Here is a 25,473-nt window from a genome sequence, read left to right as displayed (position 1 = left end):
AGGTTGAACACATCCATATTCGTGGGCAGCTGGATAGAGACATACAGGCATCTGTGAATGTAGCACTAACTCTGGTTTTGCACGAATACTTACTTCTGTGTCTTCTCCCCAGAATGCCCCAAATCCCACTTGCTGCCCCTGGAACATTCTCCACATCTGTGCACATGTGTTCTTTGAGTGGCAAGGCAGCCGTCATTGCTCCTAGAAGCCCATCTTCTTTTTATTGAGCTCAGTTGACTCTAGTGCCCTAAACATCTGGTATTCCAGCTTCACAGCCTGTCTTCTGTCTGAGAAGTTTCCCAAATCCTACTGTTTCCCTTTTCTTCCCATCTGCTGAAATGGTACCCTGAGGCCAAATCCCTATTACCCAAAAGCTCAGCCCAGGAGTTTGGTTTCCTGTATATAGTGGCCATAGGTGACATTTCCTGTTTCAACTCTAGGGAGAATTGAGGTCAGTTTGGGAAGGAATTAAGGCTGGATGAAGAATGCCTCCTTACACCAAGTGCATTACTGGATCAACTAAGCAAGTGGGTGGGAAATTTACTGAATTCTCCTGATAGAACAATTTTGGAGGAGCTCTGAGGAATGGAGTGTGTGTGTGTGTGTGTGTGTGTGTGTTTAATATTCTGGCTGGGATGAATCATGTACATTGCATCACTTTCTAAATTCATTTTGGTAATTGGAATCTTATAAATGTTCTGTTGAATCATTGCACCCAGAGGGACCTGGGAAGAGTTGTCTCCCTTTTCAATACATTGGACTATTTAAATAGCAAAATAGGTATTCCTTGCTTTAAGAAAACTGAAGACCTGGAAAATTGAAATTTCCAAGTAAGTACATTAGAAACTGGTGATTAACTTACAAAGAGATCAAGATAGGAATCTATAAGTGAACTGCTTTATAGCAATGCACCCTTTTTTTCTTCCAACCTTGGATTGGAAATTCTGTATCTGTTATTTCTTACCTCCAAGGGTCTCAGGAATTAGTTCAGGGCACAAATAAAGAGTCCTAGCAGTAAAACTTAGAAATGAGCTTCACTTTCCTTAGAAACTTTTTCTTTTGTCCAATAGTATGCATTATTAAGTCATTTCCATGGTAGATAAGAAATCTTATTCTTGCAGTTTTATATGGCAAATGAGTTTTCCACTTTCTGGATCGAGGAAACAGTCTTCTGACCTGGTATAGTGGCACTGACAGGAGGATTTAATTCTGGGCACAATATTCTCACCTGCCCACGGCTGTTTGCATGACTGCCCTGTCCTTTCCCTGGTCGAAAATTTGCAATACTCTTTCCATCCCCTTCTTTCCTCTCACACTTGAGTGATAAGTCTTGAGTTCTGAGAAGCAGGAGCTCTGCAGCCAGAGCCCATCTTGAGAAGCCTGTGGGAATTTTTCACAGACTTCCAAGGAGTTTCCAAACCTGCTTGCTACCATTCTGTCCATTCTGTCCAAATCAATCTCAGAAAATGCCTTCAGAGCACAGCACAGTCTACGAGAACTTGGACACAGAGTTGGCTCTCAACAAATATCTGTGGAGTGTTGCTGGGTGCATGAAGCCCACACACCAGGCCCGTCCCACCCACGGACCTAACTCCAGATGCACAGGTCTGCCACATTCTGGAATCACTGACCTTCCTTCCTCAGGAAGAAGGCGCTTCTGGAGAGTGCTATTATTAGTTGGGTGCGTTTGCTCTGATCTGCCAACACTCCCCCACTCAGGGTCTTAATGGAGCAACGACAAGCTCAAGAACCTGTGGCAGGAACACAGTAAGCCAAATCCTCGTTCTTGGGATCTCTTCTTTTAGCTATGATCACCCCATACTTGCCTAGGTCGCTTCTTACCTCTGACCCTCCTTCTATTTCCTTCGCTGGTTCTTTCCTTTGATATTTAAATAGTTGAGTTCCCCAAAGCTCAGTCCTAGACCTTTTCCTCTCTTCTCCTTTCTTATTTTCCTTTCTCCCTCTGTTCTCTTTTTCCTAGATGATTTCATTGATTCTTATGGTTTCAGTCACCACTTATTTAGCAAAAGCTCCTAAATGTCTACCTCTGGTCTGCGACTGTATTTTGTAATTTCCTACAAAGCTATCATTATTTCCAAGCAAATAGGTGAAAAGATCTTTTAAGGTAAGAAAACACAAATAAAAATGTAAATCTTCAGGAAGGAAAGAAGGAGAGGAGTTAGGGAGGGAGGAGGGGAAGAAAGGGAGGAAGGAGGGAAGGGAGGGAGGGACCCCTTTTTAGGTGAAAAGTGTGTTGGGAGGTGGACAGATTGCAACGAAACTTACTCAGACGAGGAAGACTATAGAAGGAACACAGAGAGAGAATTGAGGAGAAGAGTCATTCTGTTTTGAGTGGGTTCAATTTGGGAAGTCTGTGAGATTTCCAATGGAAAGGTCAAGTGTGTAGTGGAACACGTAGGTTTAGAGTTCAGGAGAACTGCTACTCTGTGAGGGTCTGAAAGGAAGACATGCGCACCTCCTGTTGGGACATGGCTTGGCCCAAGGTACCTACCATATGGGATCCTGTCCTTGGAGGGCACTAGGTGGAGCTCACCCTAATTGCTGTCCCTGTCTAGAGTATCCTTTAAGGTCCAAACGCCCTCACATGAAAGAGGCAATCGGATGCACCATACAGTGGGGATGGCAGAGTTGGAAGCTCTGGAGAAGGATGATCCCCAACCCCCCTGCCTCATTTCCTTCTGTAGTCCCTGGGACTGTTCAGGGCTTAGTCTTTTGCTAGTCCCATGGCTGTGAGCACAGACACTCTTGATAACAGTGTAATGCCACTGACTGCCTTTGAGCACCGTCCCTGGAAACCTTTATATGATCTTCTGACCTCCTCCCGTGTATTCCAAGGCAGTGTGATCAGGAAGCCCCACCTAACCAATCACGTGTTCCTTCTGCCATGACTGAAGCTGGGCCTTGGGAGATACAGCTGGTGTCTCCGGGGGCTGCCTTATGCTGTGTGTTCTGCTCTCTCCAATAACCACTTTCTGCTCTCATCAACTGAGCAGGCTTACGGGGGGCATGGTTCCTTGAGTAAGGGGGGCTGGATGGTATTTATCCCTGGTAAGGGGATTAATGCTCGTTTCTCCCTTGGGGCCTCCAACTGATGTAATGGGGAAGGGTTGGTGAGGAGAGTGGGGAGGGCCCTGTTTCCCAGCCTGTGTTACCCTGGTCTTTTTCCACACTGGGCCTAGATGTGTTTTGGGCTAGTGGTGTATGCGGGCGACAGGTCAGAACCTCTGGCCTTAATGCTGCTGCTTCTGGTTTCCTTCAGGTCACCCGACCTGCCTACAGTTCACCCTGAACATGACTGAGGCTGTCAAGACCTACAAGTGGCAGTGCATAGAATGCAAATCCTGCATCCTCTGTGGGACCTCGGAGAATGATGTGAGTTTGGGGCTTTCTCTGTTGTTGGTGGTGGGGGGTCCAAGCGGCTGGGAGTCCTTTGAAGCAAGGAGAGGAAGACAGGACTCTCAGCCCTGGGTTCCTGAGGAAAACATCAGTGGGCCTTGTTTGCCTCCACATCCCTTGGGTTCCTTGTGCTACAGGGACTGTCGGGGCTCTTTGTGCCTTTGCCAAGAGATGCAGTAGGTGGCTGGCAGTGGCTGCCTGGATGGCCATTTGCCCTTGGGAGCGACCTGGCCATGAGCCCTCCAGGGCTTAGTGTCTGACAGGGGGACCATTGCTTATAGGTGGGTTGCTGGGTTGCACTTGGTTGTTTCCACTACATCCCACAGCGCTTGATCTCATTTAGCCTACAAAGTAAATATAATAATACAGAAATTTCAAAAAAAAATTTTGTTATGAACAATTTAAAACATACAAAAGTAAAATAATGAAACTGATGTAACCCAACATCAGCTTCAACAATGGTCAGTAGATGCCCGATCTTTTAGAAATACTACTACCTTCTTAATCATAGAACTTAGTCATAGTTCTAATATCTGTTCACTTGCCAATATGTCACCTGTATCTAAAAAAGACAAGGACTTACTTTTTAACCAACCGTGCAACCAGCCAGACAAACAAACAAAAAACCCCCCAAATATTAACAAAGCTAAAAAAACCCAATAATTCCTTAATATAAACAAATATTCAATAAGTTGCATTACAAGTATTTTTATTTGAATTGGAATCCAAGTAAGGCCCATGCATTGTAATTAGTCGATATATATTTGAGGTTCCTTTAAAAAATAGTGAGACCTTGTCTTAAAAAATAAAAAGGGCTACAGATGTATGCAGTTCAGTGGTAAAGCACCTCTGGGTTAAATCTCCTATTTTATATATATATATATATATTTCTTTAAATAATATATTCTTTCCCCCTCTGTTAGTCATATTTTTGTCACTGTGACCAAAATACGCAAGAAGAACAACTTAGAGGATAGATAATTTATTTTCGCTCATAGTTTCAGAGGTTCAGTCCATGGTGGGCCAACTCCATTGCTCTGGGTACAAGGTGAGGCGGGGCATCATGGTGGAAGGGCATGGCGGAGGAGTGCTGCTCTATTCCTGGCAACCGGGAAGCAGAGAGTAGAGTGGCAGGGATGGGAAGGGCTTTGGAGAAGATGCACCCTTCCAGGGCATGCCCCCAGTGACCTACCTCCTCTAGCCATGCTCCCCGGCCTGCTTACAGTTCCATCCAGTCAGTCTATTCAACCTAGAAGGGGCTGATTAGGTCACAGTTCTCACAGTCCAATCATCTCACCTTTGAACATTCCTGTATTAACACAGGAGCTTGGGGGGGGGGGCACTCATATCCAAACCATATCACCCTCTACCTTGCTGTCTCTTGCCCACCTTAAATCCATTGTTGAAGAAATTATATCATTTGTTCCACAGAGTTCCCGTAACTGTATTTTACTGAATGCCTCCTGGTGGAGTTTGACATTTCCCTCTGTCTCTTGTATTTCTTGTAAATTGGTAGTTAGAGCTAGAGGCTTAATTCATGTTCTCTCTTTTTGTCTTTGTCCCTCTCTCCCCTCACCACTTCTCTCTGTGTCTGTCTTCCCGTCTCTCTCTTTTATGGCAAGACTGCTTTGTAGATGATGATGATGTGTGTTTTTATCAGGAGGTATGTAAAATAGCTTTTCTTTTTGGGAGGTGACTCTATTGATGACCTTCAATCGGATTGACCCTTTCATGAGGGGTTGCAAATAGTGAAATTTGCGTTTGATAATTTCTTCTTTGTAAATGAGCTGGAGTAGTTCTACAAAGAGAAACTAACCCAAGCTTGTAGGTATAGAATATATAGAAAAGGCAGGATAAATGCTTGCTTCTTTACCTTTACCATTTTTCAAAATAATATGGTGGTTAAAATAACAATTCATGAAACACTCCAGAAAATAAAAATTATGGGATACCTTCTTAACATGATAAAATATTTAAACTTAGAACTAAAGCCAGTATCTATTTAATGGGGAAAACACTAGGGGCATTTCCACTAAGATTAGGAATCAGGTGAGGATGCTCATTATTCTACTAACTTCCAAATTATTCTACCTTTCAAATTATTCTAAAGGCTTAGCTAGAACAACTAGGTAGGAGAAATCAATTAGAGACATAACAATGGATAACAAAATACAAGTTGAGCCTTGCTAATTTAAAAATTAAAAATTCTCCAAATTATGAAAACTTTTAGTACCAACGTGACACAAAGTGGAAAATTCTATACCACAAAACTTTGTTTCATGCATAAAATTCTCAAAAATATTACATAAAATTACCATCAGCTTATTGTGTATAAGCTGAAACATATGAAATGTAAATGAATTTTGCCCTCAGACTTGGGTCCCATTCCCAAGGTAGCTCATTATGTACATAAAATATTCCAAAATCTGAAAAAGTCTCAAATCTGAAAAAAGTCTCAAATCTAAAACACTTCTGGTGCTGAGTATTTCAAATAAGGGATACTCAACCTTTAGTAAAACTCTACTTTCAAATGACGTGATAGTTTATCTGGAAAACGTTAGAGAATCGATGATAAAGCTAACTCAAGCACAAAAATTAACGGGATATAAATGAATATACCTAGGAATCTTCATATATACAAAAAAAAAACCAGTTAGAAAACATAATTCCAGTAATAACAGCAACAATAAGAAATACAGAGGAATGTATTTAACAATAAATATGTAAAACCTATATGAAGAGAAGATTTAACTTTTGAAAAGACACAAAAAACAAATGTCAAGATATACTGTGATCTTGGGTAGAATGACTCAGCATTCTTAAGATGGCAATTACTCCTAAGCTAATTTATGATTTTAATTTAGTTCAGGGCCAACAAGTATTTTTTTTATGGAGTTAGATAAGTTGACACTTAAATTCATATGGAAAAACAAACATAGAAATACACAGGAAAAATGTTGGTTAAACAACCTATAATGGAAGCTGGCTCTACCAGACATGGAAACCCATGAGAAAGTCTCTACCTGGAAATAGTATGATACGGATGCATGAGTAGGCAAATAGACCAGCTGGAATAGAATAGAAAGCACATAAATAGACCCACCTACGTATGGAAATGTACTATAGGATAAAGGTTGCATCTAAAATTTCCACGTCAAAGATAGACTTTTTAATGAATGGTGCTGGGACAGTGGGGTAGCCATTTGGGAAAAGACAAAATTAGGTTCATATCTCACACCAGACATAAGAGCAGTCTCCAAATAGATTGGGAATCTAAATGTAGAAAGGAAAACCATACCAGTAGTAGAAGAAAACATGAGTGATTCCTCTTTATTCCAAATATAGGGAAAGGTTTTCTAACTGTGACTTAAAATCTAGTAGCAATGAAATAAAATATTGATCAATTCAGTTCCATAAGACATTTGCAAAGTAAAAAATATGATCTAGTCAAAAGACAGCTGACAAACTATGAGGAAGTATTTGTGGTTTATGTACCAAGGATAAAGGGCAAATGTCCCTAGTAGGTAAAGAACTCTTAAAAATGAGGAACAAAAGACTAGGGACCTGATAGAAAATGAGAAAAAAAAATGTGAAGACTATTCATGAACTACATTAAAATGGACCTGAAACATGGGAAATAAATGTTCAGATGCACTCAAAGAAACTCAAATTAAAACAAAACTGAATACAACTTCTTACTCATCTAGTGGGCAAAAAAATTTTTAAATGTATGACCCTATATTCTCTTGAAAGTATGGCAAACAGGTACCTTCATTTACTGTTGAAGGGAATACAAAGTGGGACAACCCTTCTGGAGGGAAATTTGGTAATGCTTAACAAAACCACTGGGCTCTCCACTTTTGACTCAGCAGTTCCACTCACAGGAATCTACCCCCAACAGTATGTAAAAACATATGCAAAAGGTGATTTATGGTAGCATTGTTTATAATTACAAATTTTTGGAAACAACCTCAATGTCCATGCACAGAAGAATGGTTGAATAAACCATGGACCAAGCATATGAAGCACTATACAGTTGTAAAAAAGAATAAGAAGGATGTCTATGAATTGGTATGGAATGACTTTCAGGATATATTATTAAGTGAAAAAAAAATCAAAGTAAAATCCAATGTCTATCATTTCTGCCTTTATTATAAGAAAAAAAGTAGATGTAAGAAAATATACACCTATGCATTTGTGTAAAAGAAATACAGGAAGAATACAGGGGAATCCAGCAGAGAAAAAATGGTAAGATGGGAATAAGGTAGTAGGGATAAGGGAGGATCAACATTTCTTTGTGAATATATTTTTGTATAGCTCTGACTCTTAGAATCGAGATAAGGTTTTCATATATCTCCCCAAAAGATAACTACTTAGTCAACCAGGATGTGGAAAAAATGAAAATGTAATAAAAACAGTAACAAACAAATCCAACTATAATATAAATATATAACATAGCCATACTAAAGTGTGGGGAAAAGAACTACATTAAGTAATTTCTAAAAATAGTATTGTGACTCTGTATTATAAGGCTAAAAACAAAATAACTGCACACAAATATTGTACTCTAGTTAGAAGATTTGTTTTCATTGGTATATGAAATAGTAATCATAAAACTACTCTATGTTCATGCTAGGCTTGAACTAATAACAATATTGTGGCCAGTGAGAGTCAGATTTCTAAATGTCAGAGAAAGAATAACAAAGGAGGAAGGCTATATTGAACCCTGTGGCATTGGATTGGAATAGGAAGTATCAATATCAACTCATGTTTTAAAATATAATATAATATAATACACACACACACACACACACATACATGCCTGTGTTTATTTCCTAGAACTGTTGGAAAGGAGGACTGTACTAGCTTTGTGTTACTACAAAAAATACCTGAGGCAATGAACTTGTAAAGAGCAAAGATTTATTTAGTTCATTGTTCTGGAGATTCCAATCTCATACCAGGTGGCCCCCATTTCTTTGGGCCTCTAGTAAGGTTCTGGACAGGGAGCACATTTTGGAGAAAACCACTCACATCATAAACCAGAAATTAGAGAGCTCGGAAAATAACAGGGTCCTACACCAACTTTTGAAGGCATGATTCCAAAGACCGCCCACCTGGTTCCACCTTCTAAAGGTCAACGGCATCTCCCAATGTCATCACCCTGGGACCAAGCCTTTAATATCTAGACCTTTGGGGAGCACTGTCCAAATTCAATTCATAGCCAGAAGCTAGAAGCAATGACAGCTCAGAAGCAATGAGAATGCATAGCACCCAGATGTTGGTTCTCAGTCCCATTCTTAGTAAAAGGAACCAGACATCCTTGGAGAAATGGCTGATGCCAGGACTGGGGAAAAGGACACAGGATGAGCCTGAAGCATCTTGTGGTGTCAGAAAGGAAGGAAGCACTCAGAAACCCATAGGACATGTCTGCAGGACACAGGAGCCAACCTGAAGGAAATCCCAATGGTCAAATATAGGAAAATGTGAGAAACTAAATGATGATGTGTTTGGATTATAACCTAAAGAATAAAATAAATATCCACACTTATGTTTAAAAAAGTTGAATAAATAAATGAGTGGAGAGAAGGTAAGCGCTTCCTTAGTGCAGAATTCCAAAGAATAAATGTAGAAGGAACAGGAAAATCATCATTAGGGAGACATCACTTTTGTGATTATTGTAAGCAATAACCATTAATTGATATAAAAATTAGTGGGCATAAAATGAGAAATGGGATATGTACATAATCTCAAACTCTCTCTCCAACAAGATTACTTATTAATATATTATGAGGGAGGACAATAGTGGATTTACATGGAAAAAGTGGCAATGACAACCTTATGATCACAGTTAACATTCCAAGTAGCAAGACATACCAGCGTGGATGACCCCCTGACCTGATGTACTGAGAAAGGCACAGCATAACTGCAATGGTGTTTTTGTCAAAAATGCATGCCTATTTTAATCTTATGAGAAAAGATCCAGTTCAAACTGAATGACATCTACAGTCCCTGACCTGCACTCTTCAAAGTGCCAATGTCACGAAAGACACAGAAACCAAAGAACCATCACAGATTGAGGGACAAGAGGAAAACACAAATAAATGCAATGTAGGATCCTAGGTTGGATCCCAGGAAAAAGGACACAGCATAAGTGAGAAAAGTGGTAAAATTAAAATAATAGACTATGTCATACCAATGGTAATTCCTGTTGCCTGGTTCTACCGTGGTAATGTAAGATGATAACATTAGAGTGAAGTGTTTACAGAATCTTTACCATTTTTTTGCAACTTTTTCCTTAGTTTAAAATTCAAAATAACTAAATTAAAAAATTGTGATTTTTCCTAACACCTCCCAAAGGAGACTAAGTGTTTAAGAATGCTATCTTTATGAACTCAAGGATTTAAATATATTTTATTTGCTTCAATCCATTATAGTTAAAATTGCTTTACCTTTGATCAGTGTAAACACATTCAGGCTGAAAACTAAGTCCTTTGGACATGATCCTAATAACATTTGATAGCTTCCTTGCTTTCTTTTTTTTTGGAGGAGAGTGGTAGGGAGTATAAAGGATTGAATTCAGGGGACACTCGACCACTGAACCACATCCCCTATTTTGTATTTGATTTAGAGACAGGGTATCACTGAGTTGCTTAGGACCTCGCCTTTACTGAGGCTGGCTTTGAACTCATGATCCTCCTGTCTCAGCCTCCTAAGCCTCTGGGAGCTTCCTTGCTTTCTAATATGTAAAGATATTGGCACATTTCATCCCATCAGACCTGAAATCGGTTAGTTCTCCGAAGACTACTGGTCCTTTCAGTGGGCAATGGTCTATAGAGAACATAATATGTTTTTTGGAGGTGCTATTTTTTACTCTGTTTATTATTGCTTAGGGACATTCTCAATGGATGGAGCTAGAAAATATTTTTGTGGGTGTTTTAAAGATGAAATACACCATGAATTTATGTTAATATTCCAGTTCATATCTAGCACCAATTGTGGAGATTTCATTTAACCTCATTGATTTTACATTTGTATTTTTCTTCAACCATATCAAAATTCTTGCTTCTCAATGATACCAACATTATTACTCATTTGATACACATGCAAAAGTTCTAGAATATCATCACAGTATAATTGCTGCTGGGTGCTGTGGCACATGCCTATAATCCCAGTGGCTCAGGAGGCTGAAATAGAAGGTTTGTGAGTTCGAAGCTAGCCTCAGCAAAAGTGAGGTGCTAAGCAACTCAGTGAGACCCTGTTGCTAAATAAAATACAAAATAGAGCTGAGGATGTGACTCAGTGGTCAAGTGGTGACCCTGAGTTCAATCCCCAATACCTCCCCCACCAAAAAAAAAAATATCCACACACACATATATGTATATATATGTAAGATATATAATTGCCGGAAAAAGTGCATATTTGCATTTATTTTTGTCTTTAACAAATATTCTACTAAGGAAGTACACTCAAATTACTTGTTTTAAAGTCACTTTGAATAGTTTTTGTGTGGTTATACCACCAGCTGGATATGTAATTATATTCATTTTGGGATTTTTTTGTTGTGTTTTGTTTGTTTTATAGGGACATATTATAATTTAAATTTTGCTTAATGACTATGTAAAATATTTACTGGCTCTAAAATCAAATCTATGAAGAAATAATATACTCATGAAAATCTAGCTTCTATCCTTACCTATTCTATGCTTTTTCCCCACTCTGCTTATGGGTGATCATTTAAAAAAAAAAGTATGGCTTATCTTTTCATTTTGTTTAAGTGTAAGCATATATGCATACATATGAATCCATAAGAAGATATATGTTTTCTACACTCTGCTTTTTTTCCACTGAATATCTTGGAAATAAGTTCAGAGCAATATATAGATGTATTCTGCATTCTTATAGCTGCATAGTTCTTCATCAGTTTATTCAACCAGTCCTTTATTGACAGATATTTAGGTTGATTGTGGTCTTTGCTTTACAAACTGTTTATGTGCTTTTCTGTTGTTGTTGTTGATGTTGACTTGGCAGAGTCTTAGGAAAGGGTTCAGGGAAGGAGTGTGGAGTCAGGAGGTTGCTTGGGCATTAGGGTCATGTACACATGACATGGTCAGGAATTTCCCTACATATCCCAGAATGAGATTCCCATTCTACTGGAAGTGTAACCATAGGTGGACCCTGGTTCTTAGATACGTGGTAGTAAGATGTCCTTAAATTGTATTTTTCATGGAAGTTAGCATGAACTGGGGGTTCTTGGTGGTTTTGATGGAGGAATTAACCTGAAAAGAAAACAGAAAGGAAGAGAAATGGTGCTAGTCAATGATCAATCTTTGAAAAATGCATTTAAACTGCCCGAGACCTGATTTTGCTCTGGGAAAGTCCAATCCAGGGTATTCTATCTTCTTGTAGTTCTCATATGATCCCTAGAGTAGGGATTATTGATGTCTTTAGGACATTAGTAATATCGTTTCTGCCAAGTCCCTTGCTATTTTTTTTTTGTCTCCATCCAAACTTATCTCCTGTTACTCCTTAAGCATATCACCATATATAGCTTTCTTCAGCTCTGATATCAGGCTACAACGTTTGGGGAGTAAACCATCATGCCTTGGTTTTCATCCTACTTCTTGGACTGTGCTTCTTAGTTTTCTTTGTTCTCTTGTCTCTTAAATTGGTGTTCCCCAATTTGTCCTTCTCAGCAACCTCTGTGGGTTAATTAATTTCAGATAATTCAATGAAAGCTATAGGTGTACTCTTTCCTTAGGAGGAAAAAAAGTACATTTCTACCTATAAACAAAATTTTGCATATCATTTCAAAGGGTTCATGGATACCTTTCTATGAGCATCAATTCAATGACATCTGCTCTCCACTCTAGGACCTTCATTTGCCACCTTTGTCCTTTATCAATGACTTCCAAGTCCATATCTCAGGTCCAGACTTCTCTACAGATCTCCAGCTGCCTCCAGGTTCATCCCTACTAGGTGATCAGGAGATTGGTAGCTGACATTCCCCTCTGCTTCCTATGGGCTCACTCTCCAGCCCATGTCTCAGTGGGTACTCTGTCATTTGGCTTGCTGACTAAGTCACAACCTGGAAGACATTCTTGATTTCTTTACTGTCACTCTCCACATCTAATTAATGACTTTTAAATGGAGCAAAACCCACTTCTTTCTTCCATGCCACAGTCTTACTTCAACCCACCATCCTCTCTCACTTTGGTGGCTAGAGCAACCTTGTAACTGATCTCCTGGCCTCAAAAAACAAAAACACCCTCTCCCCTGATCTCACCTGAGTTCCGGCCTCCAGCCTGGGAGAAGGCTTTTGGAAGTCGAAGAAGGGTACTGCTTGCTTTTTCCTACAACCCAGAATTTTAGGTTTTGTGTTTTCAAGAACCTTACCACCAAGTATAGCTGTCGTCTGCTTTTCAGATGGAAAGAGTAGAGACTGGAGGACCTCAGTTAAAAATTTCAAATATTTAAAGTACTTTCTATATACGAGGCAATCATCACGGGAAATAGAAAGATGCATAAAATTAGTTTTCTGCCCTTTGGAAGCGGCGTTATTTGCTATAGGAGTTTAGAAGAATAAGGAATCCCTTTAAACTTGGACGTGAGTGGGTAGTTGAGGAAGGCTTCTTGGAGGAGGTATGAATCGAGCAGGACCCTAGGGTGGGGAGAAGATGTGTACAGCTTGGGAGTCAGAGAGGGAAATCTAGCACAAGCCATGTCCAGGGGGCAATGAGGACTCCAGAGTCACCTGGGAAGGGGAACCCAGCGAGGTTGATCTCTGGAAACATGGCTGGAGGGATGAGTGGGGGCCAGATTATTGGCCCCAAATAATCGAATCTCTCTCCTCGCTTCTGCCCGCTCTGTATCCTGCCAGGACCAGCTACTCTTCTGCGACGACTGTGACCGTGGCTATCACATGTACTGTTTAAATCCCCCAGTGGCAGAGCCCCCAGAAGGTAATGACAATGAGGCCAACAGTAACAACAACAGCTACTCCTCCTGCCACTTCTTGAGCCCTTTCTGTGGTGCAGGCCTTGAGCTAAGGGCTTTTCATGTCTTGTCTCATTTAATCATCACAACCCCACGAGGTAGGTACGACTACGACTAGCATGTTACGCACGAGGAAACTGAGGCACACTTCAACCAGCTGAAATTCCAACTTGAGGGCCCAAGAGGTTGAGACAGGTGGTTGAGACGATGGGGAGGTGTGAGCATCCAGGAAAAATGGCCCAGGCCCAGAGATGTGGGTGAAGAGACGTGACCAAGAAGTGAGGGTCTTTATGATGGGTTAGCCGATCACCTCTGAGCACGCACTTTCTGCTGAGTGGCAGATGCCAGCTTGTTTTCAGGACGGAGACTGGGCCTCTTATGAACGTTGAGGAAAAACAGGGTTTGTAAGAAGTTAGGGCCACCGGGCTGGGCCTCCAGAGTTAGAGAGGGGATGCTACTAATGCCATCTTGTGTCTTATAGGAAGTTGGAGCTGCCACTTATGCTGGGAACTGCTCAAAGAGAAAGCCTCTGCCTTTGGCTGCCAGGCCTAGAGCCCCAGGTCACAGCATGTGACTTGCTGCTGGAGACGTGGAGCCAGAGCCCAGTCTAAACCAGATGGAGCCCTCCTCCCATACATCCAGACAGACCAACAGAGAGGAAAATGAATAGTCACAGAAGGGCGTGGACACAGGGAACGGAGAGGACCCGGTATCTACTTACCTCCTGCCCCACAGATGGTACTTCAGCCAGCACCTCCTTGCTTCTACCAGAAGGATCTTGCACTTTTGAAGAACAAGGCCCAGCCCCAGCCCGGTGGAACCCTCTCACTTTTACCTTGGCACTGCGCCCCTCCCACGGGTTTCCAATTTAAGGGAAGCCCTTTTGTGACCACTCGTCAAGCACTCATGTGACTTGATGCTTTTTATCTATGGTGTTCCAAGAGATCTGTGCACATCCTCCTCACCCCCAGCTTACACCCTTCACCCTAAATTCTCACCAGAGGAATGAAGTGCCGTGGAGAAGTTGTTGTTCATCACAAGCCTCACGGGGAAACTTCTAGACTTGGATTCTAGAAGCCATCTTGAAGATGGAGACTTGACCCCACCCCCACCTCCCTTCTTGTGTGTTCCTTGGTCTCTGTGAAGAGGAAGTGGTACTTTCTAGAACCCCAGCAGTGGTCTCCACAGTCGGGGTGGGGGTCCTTCATCCACTGTGTTATCACTTGATGGGGGTGGGGGTTTGGGGACCGAGAGCTGGGAGGAAACATTGGGAGAATGACGCTAAGGTCCTGCCAAGGCCAGTCAGTATTGGTTATCCATCAGGAGAAACTGGTTCTTTGACCTTCAGAGCCGAGGCCTTGTGAGGTGACAAGCCACAGCCCATGGACAGAGAAAAATGGTCCAGACTCTGCCTTCAAACCAAGCTGGTTAGAGGCCTAGTTTTGTTTCCCCTGGTGGGATCCAAGCACTGGGAGGTGAGCAAAGCCTACCCAGTCCAGTGTCCAAATGTTGGTTTTAAGGGACCGCAGCCTTGAGAACCCCTTCAGTATCGACGCGACACTACCAATTCCTTTGCCCAAGCAATTTCTTCCTTCCCCACGGTGTATGTTTGCTATTGTCTATTGAGACCTGACTGGAAACTTTAGGATGGAGGAGAGAAGGTCGTTACTCCAGCAGATGATTAGGGTGATGTGATCATTTGTGATCGGGTGGCAGTGGTTCAGAACCCTCAGCCTGTGGGCTGTTCTTGTGTCCTGAGCTCCCCCATATGAGCTGGACTCTTGTTTTATAAAACAAACATGTTTCTAGAAGAAAGAGGTGGGGAGGCCTAGATTCCGAGAACTGTCTGTTGGAATACAGCCCCGTGGGCTGGAGTGGATCAGACTGTCTTTGAATTGCAGCAACAGCACAGTAACTGACACATTTCTGGAAAAATCATTTACCCAAAGGGCAGGTCTCAGTCAGTGGGACCCTTGCGCATGCTCGGCTTCCCTGAAACCTGCTCTATCTCTGTGGTCCAGCAGCTTACAACAAAGACCCAGGTTATTTTTAGTCCTTCAGCTGCTGAAGAAGCCCCCGGAGACTTGGGCTGGCTGGGCCACTTCTACCCTGCTGCGGTGTTCACTCTGGGACCTGGCAGGGGCCTTCTTCTCCGGGGAAATTGCTCTTGGCCAGTGGATCCAGGGCAGCATGGCGCGCAGCCAGGCAGTGTGAGTCTCCCCCATTCCTTTGCAGAGGGACTTGAGGGTCACTCTCCTGCAGGCCCCTTGGCCTCAGGGTGAGTTACATGCATACATAATGATTTCATTTAAAGGGCCTCAGTCCAGATGGGATTTCCATCTTCTCCAAAGCTATTTTATTCCTCCTGCAGGCTGCTGGGCCCATCTGGGTTTGGAAGGCCCTGGGAGGATTTGAGGGTCCCATCAGAGCAGAGGGGCGCATTTCTATTCTCACTACTCTGGATCTCTCTCCTCCCACGAACCCCAAAGCAGGGTGTCCCTAAATGGTGATTATTGGCTTTGAGATTCATTTTAAACTAGTTTTAGGAAAAAAAAAAAAGTTTCCCAGTGTTCCCAAATGCCACAGTGACTTGAAAGTTAAAGGCGTAAATCCAAAACCAAAAGTTCTGGTTCTGCGACTCGACAGGCCCTCTTTTGAAGCATGTGTGAATCTGCTCCCCAAAGAAATGCAGATGAAGGGTGCCCTGTTCTATCTCCTACCAAGACTGCTGTGCCCACAGAAGCTGAGGGTGGACAGATCTCTCCAGCCAGGGTGAGGCACTGGAGCTTGCCTGAGGATGCTGGTCTGGTCAGGGCTCTGAGTAGTTCCCTACTCTGTTTCTTTACTCTCCTCCCAACCCAACCTCCCTCCTCTTTGGAGCCCTCATTTTCTCCATCCAGAAAGTGGGTATAGCAAAGCAGGTGGATCTGTCAGGGTACCACAGAAGTCTCCAGAGTCACCTTTACCATCTTTTGCACTGGAAAAAGGAAGGTGTTGGTAAACTTCAAATTGGTCTCATTCTTTGAGTCCCTGAGAACAAACTGGAATCCTAGGGTGCATGTGAAGGATCAGGGTTTTAGTTTTACCTCTGCCGTTAAATAGCTGTACAACCTTGGGCAAGTCACTTAATCTCTGAACTTCAGTCCCTCTCACCCCTGTAAAATTGAGGTGGTAACTCTTGCCTGCCTGTTCCACAGTGACACTGGGTGTCTTAAAAAGCATAATGTTATTTAAAAGCCACTGCAGAATTGAGCTTGTCTGAGAGGAACTCCAAATGCCTTCCATGTTTGTCTTGTATGACAGCCAAAGTTAGATGCCTTCTTGAATCTCCCTTTTGACCAGAGGGGATTTAGGTTTTAAGAACCAGGCTGCCTGTGGTCAGGACCACTAGGCCAGGGCTCGATCAAGGAGACTGTGGGCTGCATGGGCTCTGGTGGGAGGTAAGGATTTGCCATCGGACTCAGGACTTCAAGATCCTGTCCCTACCTCCAAGGTTAACCAGCTTGGAATAGCAAACTGGCTTTTACAGAGGGTGTCAATCATTTCAGGTCAGTATAACACTCTCTTTTACCTTGGTTTAAAGCCCAGCTCTGCTTCTTTTTAGCTGGTTAACTTTGGACAAGTGGCTTTCCTTCTCTGAACCTCATTGCTCAAGGAGTAAGGTGGGTGTAAGATGTCTATCTAGAAGCCAGGTCATTGCAGGGATTAGGATAAAGCTGGAAAAATCCTATGTGGGCCTGGTAGAATGAAGGTCCCCTCTCCATGAGAGCTACTGTCATTTGATGCTAAGGCCACAGAGTGGAGATAATGACTCTGTTGCCTCCAGCTCAAATCCCTGGAACAGAAAGGGCCCTTTTGCTCCATTTCACCCCTAGACTGTGGCTTCTGCAGACCAGAGAGGTGGGGCTACAGGATCTGAACCGGAAGAAGAAATCCTGTTCCCTTATAGACATTTTGGAAACACTGCTCTTGGGGCTTGCAGGAAATCCAGAACAGGCAACTTTGTGAGGAGATAGAATCGAGGCCCCTGCTAGATTTCCATTCCACAGACCTGCAGCCCCTGAGGCAGGACCCAGCAGGTCCCGAGGCTCCCGGCTCCGCCACTGCCCCAGGGCCAGGTAGGAAGCCCAGGCAGGCTGCAGAGAGCAGCCCTTCCTGTGGTTCAGGCTCAGACAGCTGTGGGTATGTGGGAGGCCCGAGGCCTTCCGGGCTGGGGAAGATCTGGGTTTCAAGGTGGGGAGGGCCCGGGTTTCCCAGGGGAGGCTTCATGGTGCCCAGGGGAGTAACACTCCGGGTATAGTTTTATCTTCCTGCTCTAAATGCAGCACGATTCCTTTCCAGCTTTCCCCCTAAAAAGCCCAGATATCTCAAGGAAGAAAAATGACATGGTGTTATTACGCTTCCTTCGAGGGCAAGAGACCTGTGCTCTTCTGTGTGTGGAAGGAAGATTACTGACAACCTTAGGCTCCAGGATGCAGAGAAAAGGGGCTTTTAGTCTCCTCTTTGAGCCTCACGTGTGAGGGGCAAAGCTTGGCTGGTGGCCCAGGGCAGGGCCTGAGGACCTCCTTGCCTGTCCCCTAGGCTGGCTCTCAGCCTGTTCTGAAGGTGCTGAGAGGACAGTCCTCCCCCTTCCTCTGTGGATTCCCTCCCTCAACTCCTCCTTAGGGTGTTCCGAAGTCACAGTCCAGGGGAGAAGTGGGCTGACCCGGATGGATCCAGGTTCACACTCCCACTGAGATGCCACCAGTCCAGGGCTGGCTCCTTTAAGGAGCAGCAGTTGGTGTCACCTTTAGTGAGCTGGCCTCCCTGGAGAGGCTGAGGAAGTGGGGAGGGTGGGGAGGCTGGAGGAAGGAGGTGAAGAGATAAGCCTAATAAGGAAAAGGGAGGGGACAGCCCTTGGGGAGGCCATTAAGCCTGTGACAGAACAAGGTGGGCACCTGGTTTCCTTAGGGAAAAATCCTGGAGCAGATAACCAGAGAGCAAGGGGTAGGGTGACGAATTTTCATAACCCATTTTTTCTCAGGCTTGTGATCCTATACAAAAACAACCCCCCCCCCACAACCCCAAACAAAACAAACAAAAAACCCAAACCTTTGCCCACAGTGGACACTGAACCAGCCCCCTGTTTCTCAAGGCCTCTGGTCTCTGGCTCCCTGTTGGATAGGGGGGCTTCTGAGGGCACAGCAGACGGGAGCAGTACCCCTCATTCACCTGGAGGTGGGAGGGACTGCCTGACAGATCCCCGGGCATTTCCCCTCTCCTCTGGACAAGTGTCATTCTGACTTCCTGAGATAAGCTGCTGAAGGCCCTCGGGTCTAGATTGGCCAGATTTGGGGGACAGATGGCAGCAAAGGGTGGGCTCGATCCTGGCCTGCAGGCTTAGGGAGTGGTGGGGTTCTGGGCACTGCTACCAGAAGGCATAATACCCCAAGTCCAGGAGGCCAGCAGCTGGGCAGTGAATGGTGGCCCTGGCCAGTGTGGTCGGCATCTGGAGCTCAGCAAAGGAGAATCTGTTCCTTGCTTGTGTTACCCTTTTTGGAATTTTGCTCCCACCCCTGAAGGATGCTTCTGGTTTTCAGCTGAGCTCAGTTTTATCTGCATGCCAGGTAAGGAACGGGGTGAGGGGGTGGTGGGAAGGAACAGACACTTCAATTTGTCTCAGGCCTGCAATATCCCCACCCAAACCTTAACTGCCCTAATATGCAGTCAGAAGGGTGGTCCCTGTGATTGTCTGCAATTTGGGGTTCCTTCCCCATTTCTAAGCATGCCCAGGGCTTGAGATCTATTTATGGTTCGCAGCCAGAAGCCACCACCACTTGCCCTAAGTGTAGAAAATGTACAAAAGATGGGTTGGTTCAGGGCTTTGAGAGCTGGGAATCCTTTTCTAAGGAAGCTGAAGAGCCTCTGGTGGATATGAGGGACAGCTGGGGTACTTGCTCTTAGAGGGAGGAGGAGAGAGAAGGATGTGGGTGCCACTTGCTCAGCACCCTGGACATGGGAGGGTGGTCAGACGCAGACAGAGGGGGAGCTCCTATGAGCATCTCAGCAGCTGCTCGCAGGAAAGCATGGCTGCCGAGCTCCCTCTCCATACTCAGGCTGCTGGGAAGAGAGGCGGAAAGGAAGTCCCTCCAGGAAACCTCGGGGGCGGGAATGGTCCCACTTTGCCAGTCCTGCGTTCAGTGCATTCCCAGAAAGAACAGGGAGCTCCCGGTGAGGAGCAAGTGTTGGAAGTGAGTGGATTTCCCAGAGACTCTCTCTGGGTTCCCGGTGAATCTTGCCTGCCCCTCAGGCCTGGGGGGAGGGGGCGTCCCCGCCTGCCCTGAGGGATGTCACAGGGTCAGAGCAGGGGGATGCCCCTCGGTTTCAGACTCTATTCCCACTTTCTTTTGCTCCAGCCTCAGCTTCATATTGTGGGGCCAGCAGCCTTGACAGTGGGACATTCCAGGGTTTCCCCCCCTTTGGCCCCACCATGAGAAAGGAGTGTTTGTGCTGAGGGTGACATTTCCCAGGGCAAGCCAGAGGAAGCCAGGGCTGGGACTGGCAGGCAGCCAGAATCCTCTTGGACAGAGATATAATTACTAATAATGACCTCTAGCCCAGGCAGCGAGGAAGATGGCCATTCAGGTCGGCACCAACTCAGTCTGGCACATAAGCACTGCGGTGGCAGGAAAGAGGTCCCTGTGTGCAATGGGGGAAACCCGTGAGTCCCTGGGGCCTGGGTACTACCTCAGCAGCACAGCCCCATGGACCCCCAGGTTATAGTTACGCCCTCTGCATTTCATTGGCTTGTGCCTCTGCATCCCTGTAATTTGTATTGTATTACTAATATTGATGAGAACGGAGATATACAGGTACACACACACACACACACACACACACACACACACACACACCCTGCTTGATGAATTAAAGAGAGCTCTCAGTGTTGCTCCAGGATGAGAGGGAGAGCCAGCAGCTACCAGACCAGATACATCTGCCCCGAAGGCCTTCTCCAGACAGGAATTCCAGCTCCCAGACCCTGCAGAGCCACAGAGGTCACCCAGGGGACTTGGTGCTTGAAAAACCATTGGCTCCCTCCACTCTCTCCATCTCTCCCCTACTCACTTCTGCTTCTTTGGGAGAGATGTTTGGCCATCCTTGAGGACTTGGAAAAACAAAACAAAACAAAACAAAAGTCTTGATTGCATTATCAAAGGGATGCAATGACTTTATGGCTAGAATTGGGGCTGGGTTTTTATTGACTTTGCTCTTTCACATTTATTCCCTACTGAGACCTTTGCTCTCTTCTTTTCCTGCCTTCTCCCTTCCCTATACCTTCCCCTCCCTTCCCTCCTGCCATGGCTAGATGCTAAAGAGTGGGGTGGTGGTGGGAAGACATGGTGGCATAAAAGAAAAACAAAATATACCCCTGTGCGTTTTCAACATGTAGTTGAAGAGAACTAAATTAGGGACTAGAAAAAAGCAAAAGAAACATTGCTAGATAATATGTGAGTAAGAGCATGAAAATATAGAATGATAATCTCTGAGCAGAGGCGGTAGGCAGGGAGTCCTGGCTTACTAGTGCATCTGGGACAGGTGGCATTTGGGAAAGCAGGCAGACCACACATTTTCACTAAACGGCCAGGTGCTTGAGAGCACCTGTGCTCCTCTGGCCAGAAAAGGGAGTGTGTCCATCCTACTCGTCCACTACTCATCTGCCATACTGGTCCACTCTTGGGTGTGTTTCCTCTGAGAGCAAATAAGCACATCTCTTGCCCTCGGAGAGGGATCGCTGGGCAGGCTGGTACTGGCTAGGACATTTGGCAGAGTCTTGACTGTGAGCAAAGTAATGTGCTAGGTCTTATGTGGTTGCTAGATAAATAAAACCTCACCCTGGCTCTGCCTCCAAGTTGCTTTTCAGCTATAAAACTTAGCTTTCCCAAAGAATCCTGATCACATTTGAAGTATTGTGCCAGTGAGGAAGGTTTGTGTGTACCCAGGTCTCTGGATGCCCGTTCATCTGTACAAGAGTAGCACGTGAAAACATCTAGTTATTTCCACACTAGTTGGGGAGAGGAACACAGATGATCTCAGCCTAGTCGCTTTTCTGTTTTTCCAAGTGCTGGCTGCCCTGGGAAGGTAAACATCCTTAGCATGGGAGTTCCCGAGGTCATCTTCATGCTTGGAGGGTGCCAGGCAGCCAGGGAATCTGAGGCTGGGTCTCCAGTGCTGCTTTCAAATTCCTGGGAAGAGTGGGAGGAGGTGCAATTGGCAGGTGCAATTGCAGACGTGGAAAGTGACCCACATGATGGTCAGAAAGCAGAGAGGGTAGGAAGCGGTGGGGTACAGACTGATGCCCTTATTGGGTGGTCTCCCACAGAGACCCCGTCGAGGTTGACACATCCTTGGGGAGCCCGCCTCTGGCATGGCTGGTGGGTGTGTAGATGAAGCCCAACATCAGAGATGTTTTCTGTTAACCTCTTCCCCCCGCTTTTGGCCAGGCACTCATCAGCTTCTGGCTTCCGGGTTCGTTTGACTCCCAGCTGCCTCTATCGACAACATCGGATAAACCATTTATTTCTTCTCCATTTTCTCTGCACACATTACAGCCAGGTTTCAGCTTTTAGCTATTCCCTGAAGAAGCCACACCAGGCTCACTTGCAAGTGAAATGCCTGACTTGGGGGAGGCATGCTCCGGCCCACGTGGAGAGGTCAGCTCAGGGCTGGCTGAAAGAGGCCTGTGGCCTTTCTGTGAGGAGGCCCAGGGGAAGTACTGTTTGGGGATCTGGACAGCACCTGGCTGTTAGCAAGGTGATTTTGGTGATTTCTATGGAGAGTCAGAGACATGGGATTTGGCTGTGAGTTCCATTCTAAAGTGCTTGAGAACCTGAAGGGAGTTCCAGGGTTTGATCTACCCATCTGTTTAAAAGCCTGTGGGCAAGGTCCTTTTGAACCTAACCTTCTTCGAATGGCCAGTCTCCCCTTATCCTTATTGCTAGCAGGAGAGGAGAGGGAACTGTCATTCAAGTTGGATCCTAACCAGGCCAGACTGGAAGTATTGCCCCTAAGCAGTGGACAATGGCCTTTGAGCCCATGAGTCCTCTGCTCCATGACTTTGGTGAGGTCTGCCCCTGCTTACGAACCCTGGGGTTCTTCTGGGTGGATATTGGCAGGAGGGTCTAGGGGTAGGAAAGTCCCTTGGGGGAGAAACCTGCCCTGCTCTCCTGTGAGGAAGCTCATGTCTGCACAAGTTTCTTGGAAGGCATGGAAGTTGGTGGGCTGAGTCAGAGAGTGTGGGGCATTTGGGAAGGGGACCCTGGAAATGTTCTGATGATCTCCAATCACTGGGCCTCCACTGGGCCTGTGTACTTGTAGATGCAATACCAACTTCCTCCAGGTGGGGGTACAAGAGATGGAAGCCATTCCAGCATCCCACCCCTAGGCTCCTACAGGCTTTCTTTTCTTTTACCCACCTGCCACAACTCCTTCTGAAACTCTTAGTCATAAAGGAATGGCCAAGAGAGTTGGCCTCCAGCCCTAGAAATGCCTGCAAATGAGAGTCTTCCTTTTATGTCCTTGGACACTCTCCCCGTTGGACCTCAGGACCTAACACCACGTTGCCTCTTGCTGTCTGAACAACCTAGACGTTTTGCCTTGAGCTACTTGCTACAGTGTGCAGGACTGAGGCTGACACAGCTTTCATGAGGTTAGAGAAAAGGGCTGCAGATCTGGGAAGTTGTGTGTAATGGTCTGGAGACGATATTTCCATTTGGCTTGCTTTGGCTTCTCTAAAAAGCAACCACAGCAACAAACAAACAGGAAGCCCCCATCCCCCACTCTGCAAGCTCTCCTCCTCTTTCAGGTGTAATGTGATTGTAGTCTCAGTCTACAGGTGTGTGTGCCACTCTGGTCCTCTGTCTTCTAGGGATGCTCCTTTCTCCTGTGTGTCAATTCCCACTCCTTTGTAGCTCCAAGTGTGAAGTGCAGTGACGTCCTGCCCTGTCTAAGGGATCTATTGAGACCTCTTGGTGTTTCAGTATTGGAGATGAGGCTGTGCCACATCTCCCACCACCCTAAGGGGATACTCTGGTTTGGTGACTTCCCAGAGAACTGGCATATGGTGAATGTCTCCAGGAGAATCTACAGGTTGGAAACAGCCCACATCTGGATTTCGGCTCGAAGAACAAGGACTTGCCTGGGGGAAGAAGCACCTGCTCTTCCTTCCTTCCCAAGGCTGGCTGGACAGGCTGCCCATGAGCCAGGACCCACCACCTGCCTGCCCTTCTTCCCGTCTTGATCTAGTTCCAGCAGTGGAGCCTTGGAGAGGTCAAGACTCAATGTGGGTGTCAAGCAGCCTCTATCTTTGGAGCCACTGGATGTCCCAGCCCTTCAGTGGTCTCTTGCACGTTCATGAAGACTGAGTCACAAACACCCTGTCTCTTTCTTACTGTGGTTAGTATCTTGTTCTGTGATTGGTTAGCAGTGTTAACTATCCATGTAGCAAATCTTTTGTCTGCAATTTAGAGAATGTGTAAACAAATAAAAGGCTTTAAAACTCTTGGGAGCTCTTAGTTATTTTCCTCCCAGTCTTTAGAACATGAATGGTAAATGTATAAATTGTGTGAGGTCCACAATGTACAAATTCCATGTTGGGGTGTACAGTGGGACTGTGTTTGGGTGTGTAGCATGGGTATCCGGTTCCAGAGAAGCACCTGGTGCTTAACGTGTTTGCAAGGAGACTCCAGGAGCAACACCTTTCAGGTCTCAGTTGCTGCTTGGTGATGGAATTCTGACCCCATCACACCACACATAAGCTCCTGGGAAGCCATGTCAGGGAGGCTTTCATGGGCACAGCAGGGGGCGTAATTTCAACCTAGAGAGCTTCATTTGCAGGAGTGTGCCGACTCCTCTGAGAAGATCACGGGGCATTCCAAAGGGAGCCCACAGAAACTTCTGGAGAGGGAGAGGCCAATGATTCAGAGATGACTAATGGCGGAGGTGGGAAACATGGTGGGGGATGGGATGGGGGAGCGGGCTCTAGATGGGGACTTTCTAGATACCAGCTGGTTCCATCTCAGTCAGGAACGGCCTTCCATAAAAGGCAGGGAGATGACTTCACTGGGCAAGGAACAAGAGGCCTCACAGAAGGTACACCTCCACTAGGAGTCTCCAGAATCTGCTTAGCCAGCACCAAACAGGCAATATTATGGTGTATGATAGGCCAGGTCAGGGGGCCTTTGGGGGAGCAAGAAGAGCAATGGGCTTGGTGGGAATGTATTCGTGCTATTCATTAAGATGCCCGAGCTGCTTGCTCCTGTGTGCTCTGCTGTTCTTCAAGAAGCCATTCACGTGCCTTCAGTCTTGCTTGTCTCAGCATCATGTAGGCCTGTTATTTTAGCAGAGGAGCCACTAATTGTTGCTGCAGATGTGGGCCACTGAGCAGGTTTTAGCCCTCCCTGCAGCCAGGGGCCAGAGGAGAAAGGCCAGGCGTTTACCCAAAGTGGCCTTATGTGACAGCTGGGTTTGCAATGTTGAACTGCTGATTCCAGCAGCAGGGGACTTAGGCTCATAAAGGCCAGACAGGAAAAGATCATGCAAATGCCCACGTACGGGCTTTCATCTGCACGGAGGGCTGGCCTTGCTTCTGCTCTAACCCCTGGGAGCCCGGCGTTGCATCCCGGTCTGTTATGATCAAAATATTAGATCCCCCTAAATCTTTATGTTGAAAGGTCATGGTATTAGGAGGTGGGGCTTCTGGGAGGTGATTAGCAACCCTCATAACTGGTATTAATGTCCATTTAAAAGTGGGCTCTGAAGAGACCCCCAATACCCCTTTACCATGTGAAGTTAGCGTGTGATGAAGGATATGAGGATTGGGGCCCTCACCAGACACCAAATCTGTTGGCACTATGATTTTAAACTTCTTAACCTTCCAAACTGTGGGAAATAAATTTCCATTATTTATAAGGGAAGGCAAACCTGAAGCCATCCAATTAATGTTGAAGAAGACATGGAGCAGAAGGTCCTTCCTCTGTGGGGAGGGGAGGACTAAGAAGAAGGGACCAGAGATAAGAGGTTGGTGTT

At 45.3% G+C, this 25,473-nt stretch overlaps 1 protein-coding gene across 1 annotated transcript in view; it reads left to right on the top strand.

The window, feature by feature from the left end:
• Dpf3 (double PHD fingers 3) overlaps positions 1-23,948 on the top strand; it is a 258,374-nt gene extending 234,426 nt beyond the window's left edge. Inside the window, exons 9-11 of the mRNA XM_048798917.1 lie at positions 3,281-3,393; positions 13,295-13,376; positions 13,892-23,948. Coding sequence (XP_048654874.1) covers positions 3,281-3,393; positions 13,295-13,376; positions 13,892-13,962 — 266 coding nt within the window. The 3' untranslated portion in view covers positions 13,963-23,948. The remainder of the gene's footprint in view (positions 1-3,280; positions 3,394-13,294; positions 13,377-13,891) is intronic.
• Positions 23,949-25,473: the final 1,525 nt, after the last annotated feature.

Source organism: Marmota marmota, unplaced genomic scaffold (genome assembly GCF_001458135.2).
Source record: "Marmota marmota marmota unplaced genomic scaffold, marMar, whole genome shotgun sequence".
Lineage (NCBI taxonomy): Eukaryota > Metazoa > Chordata > Mammalia > Rodentia > Sciuridae > Marmota > Marmota marmota.
Note: the sequence above shows the minus strand (reverse complement) of the source record. Positions and strands in the feature narration are given on the sequence as shown.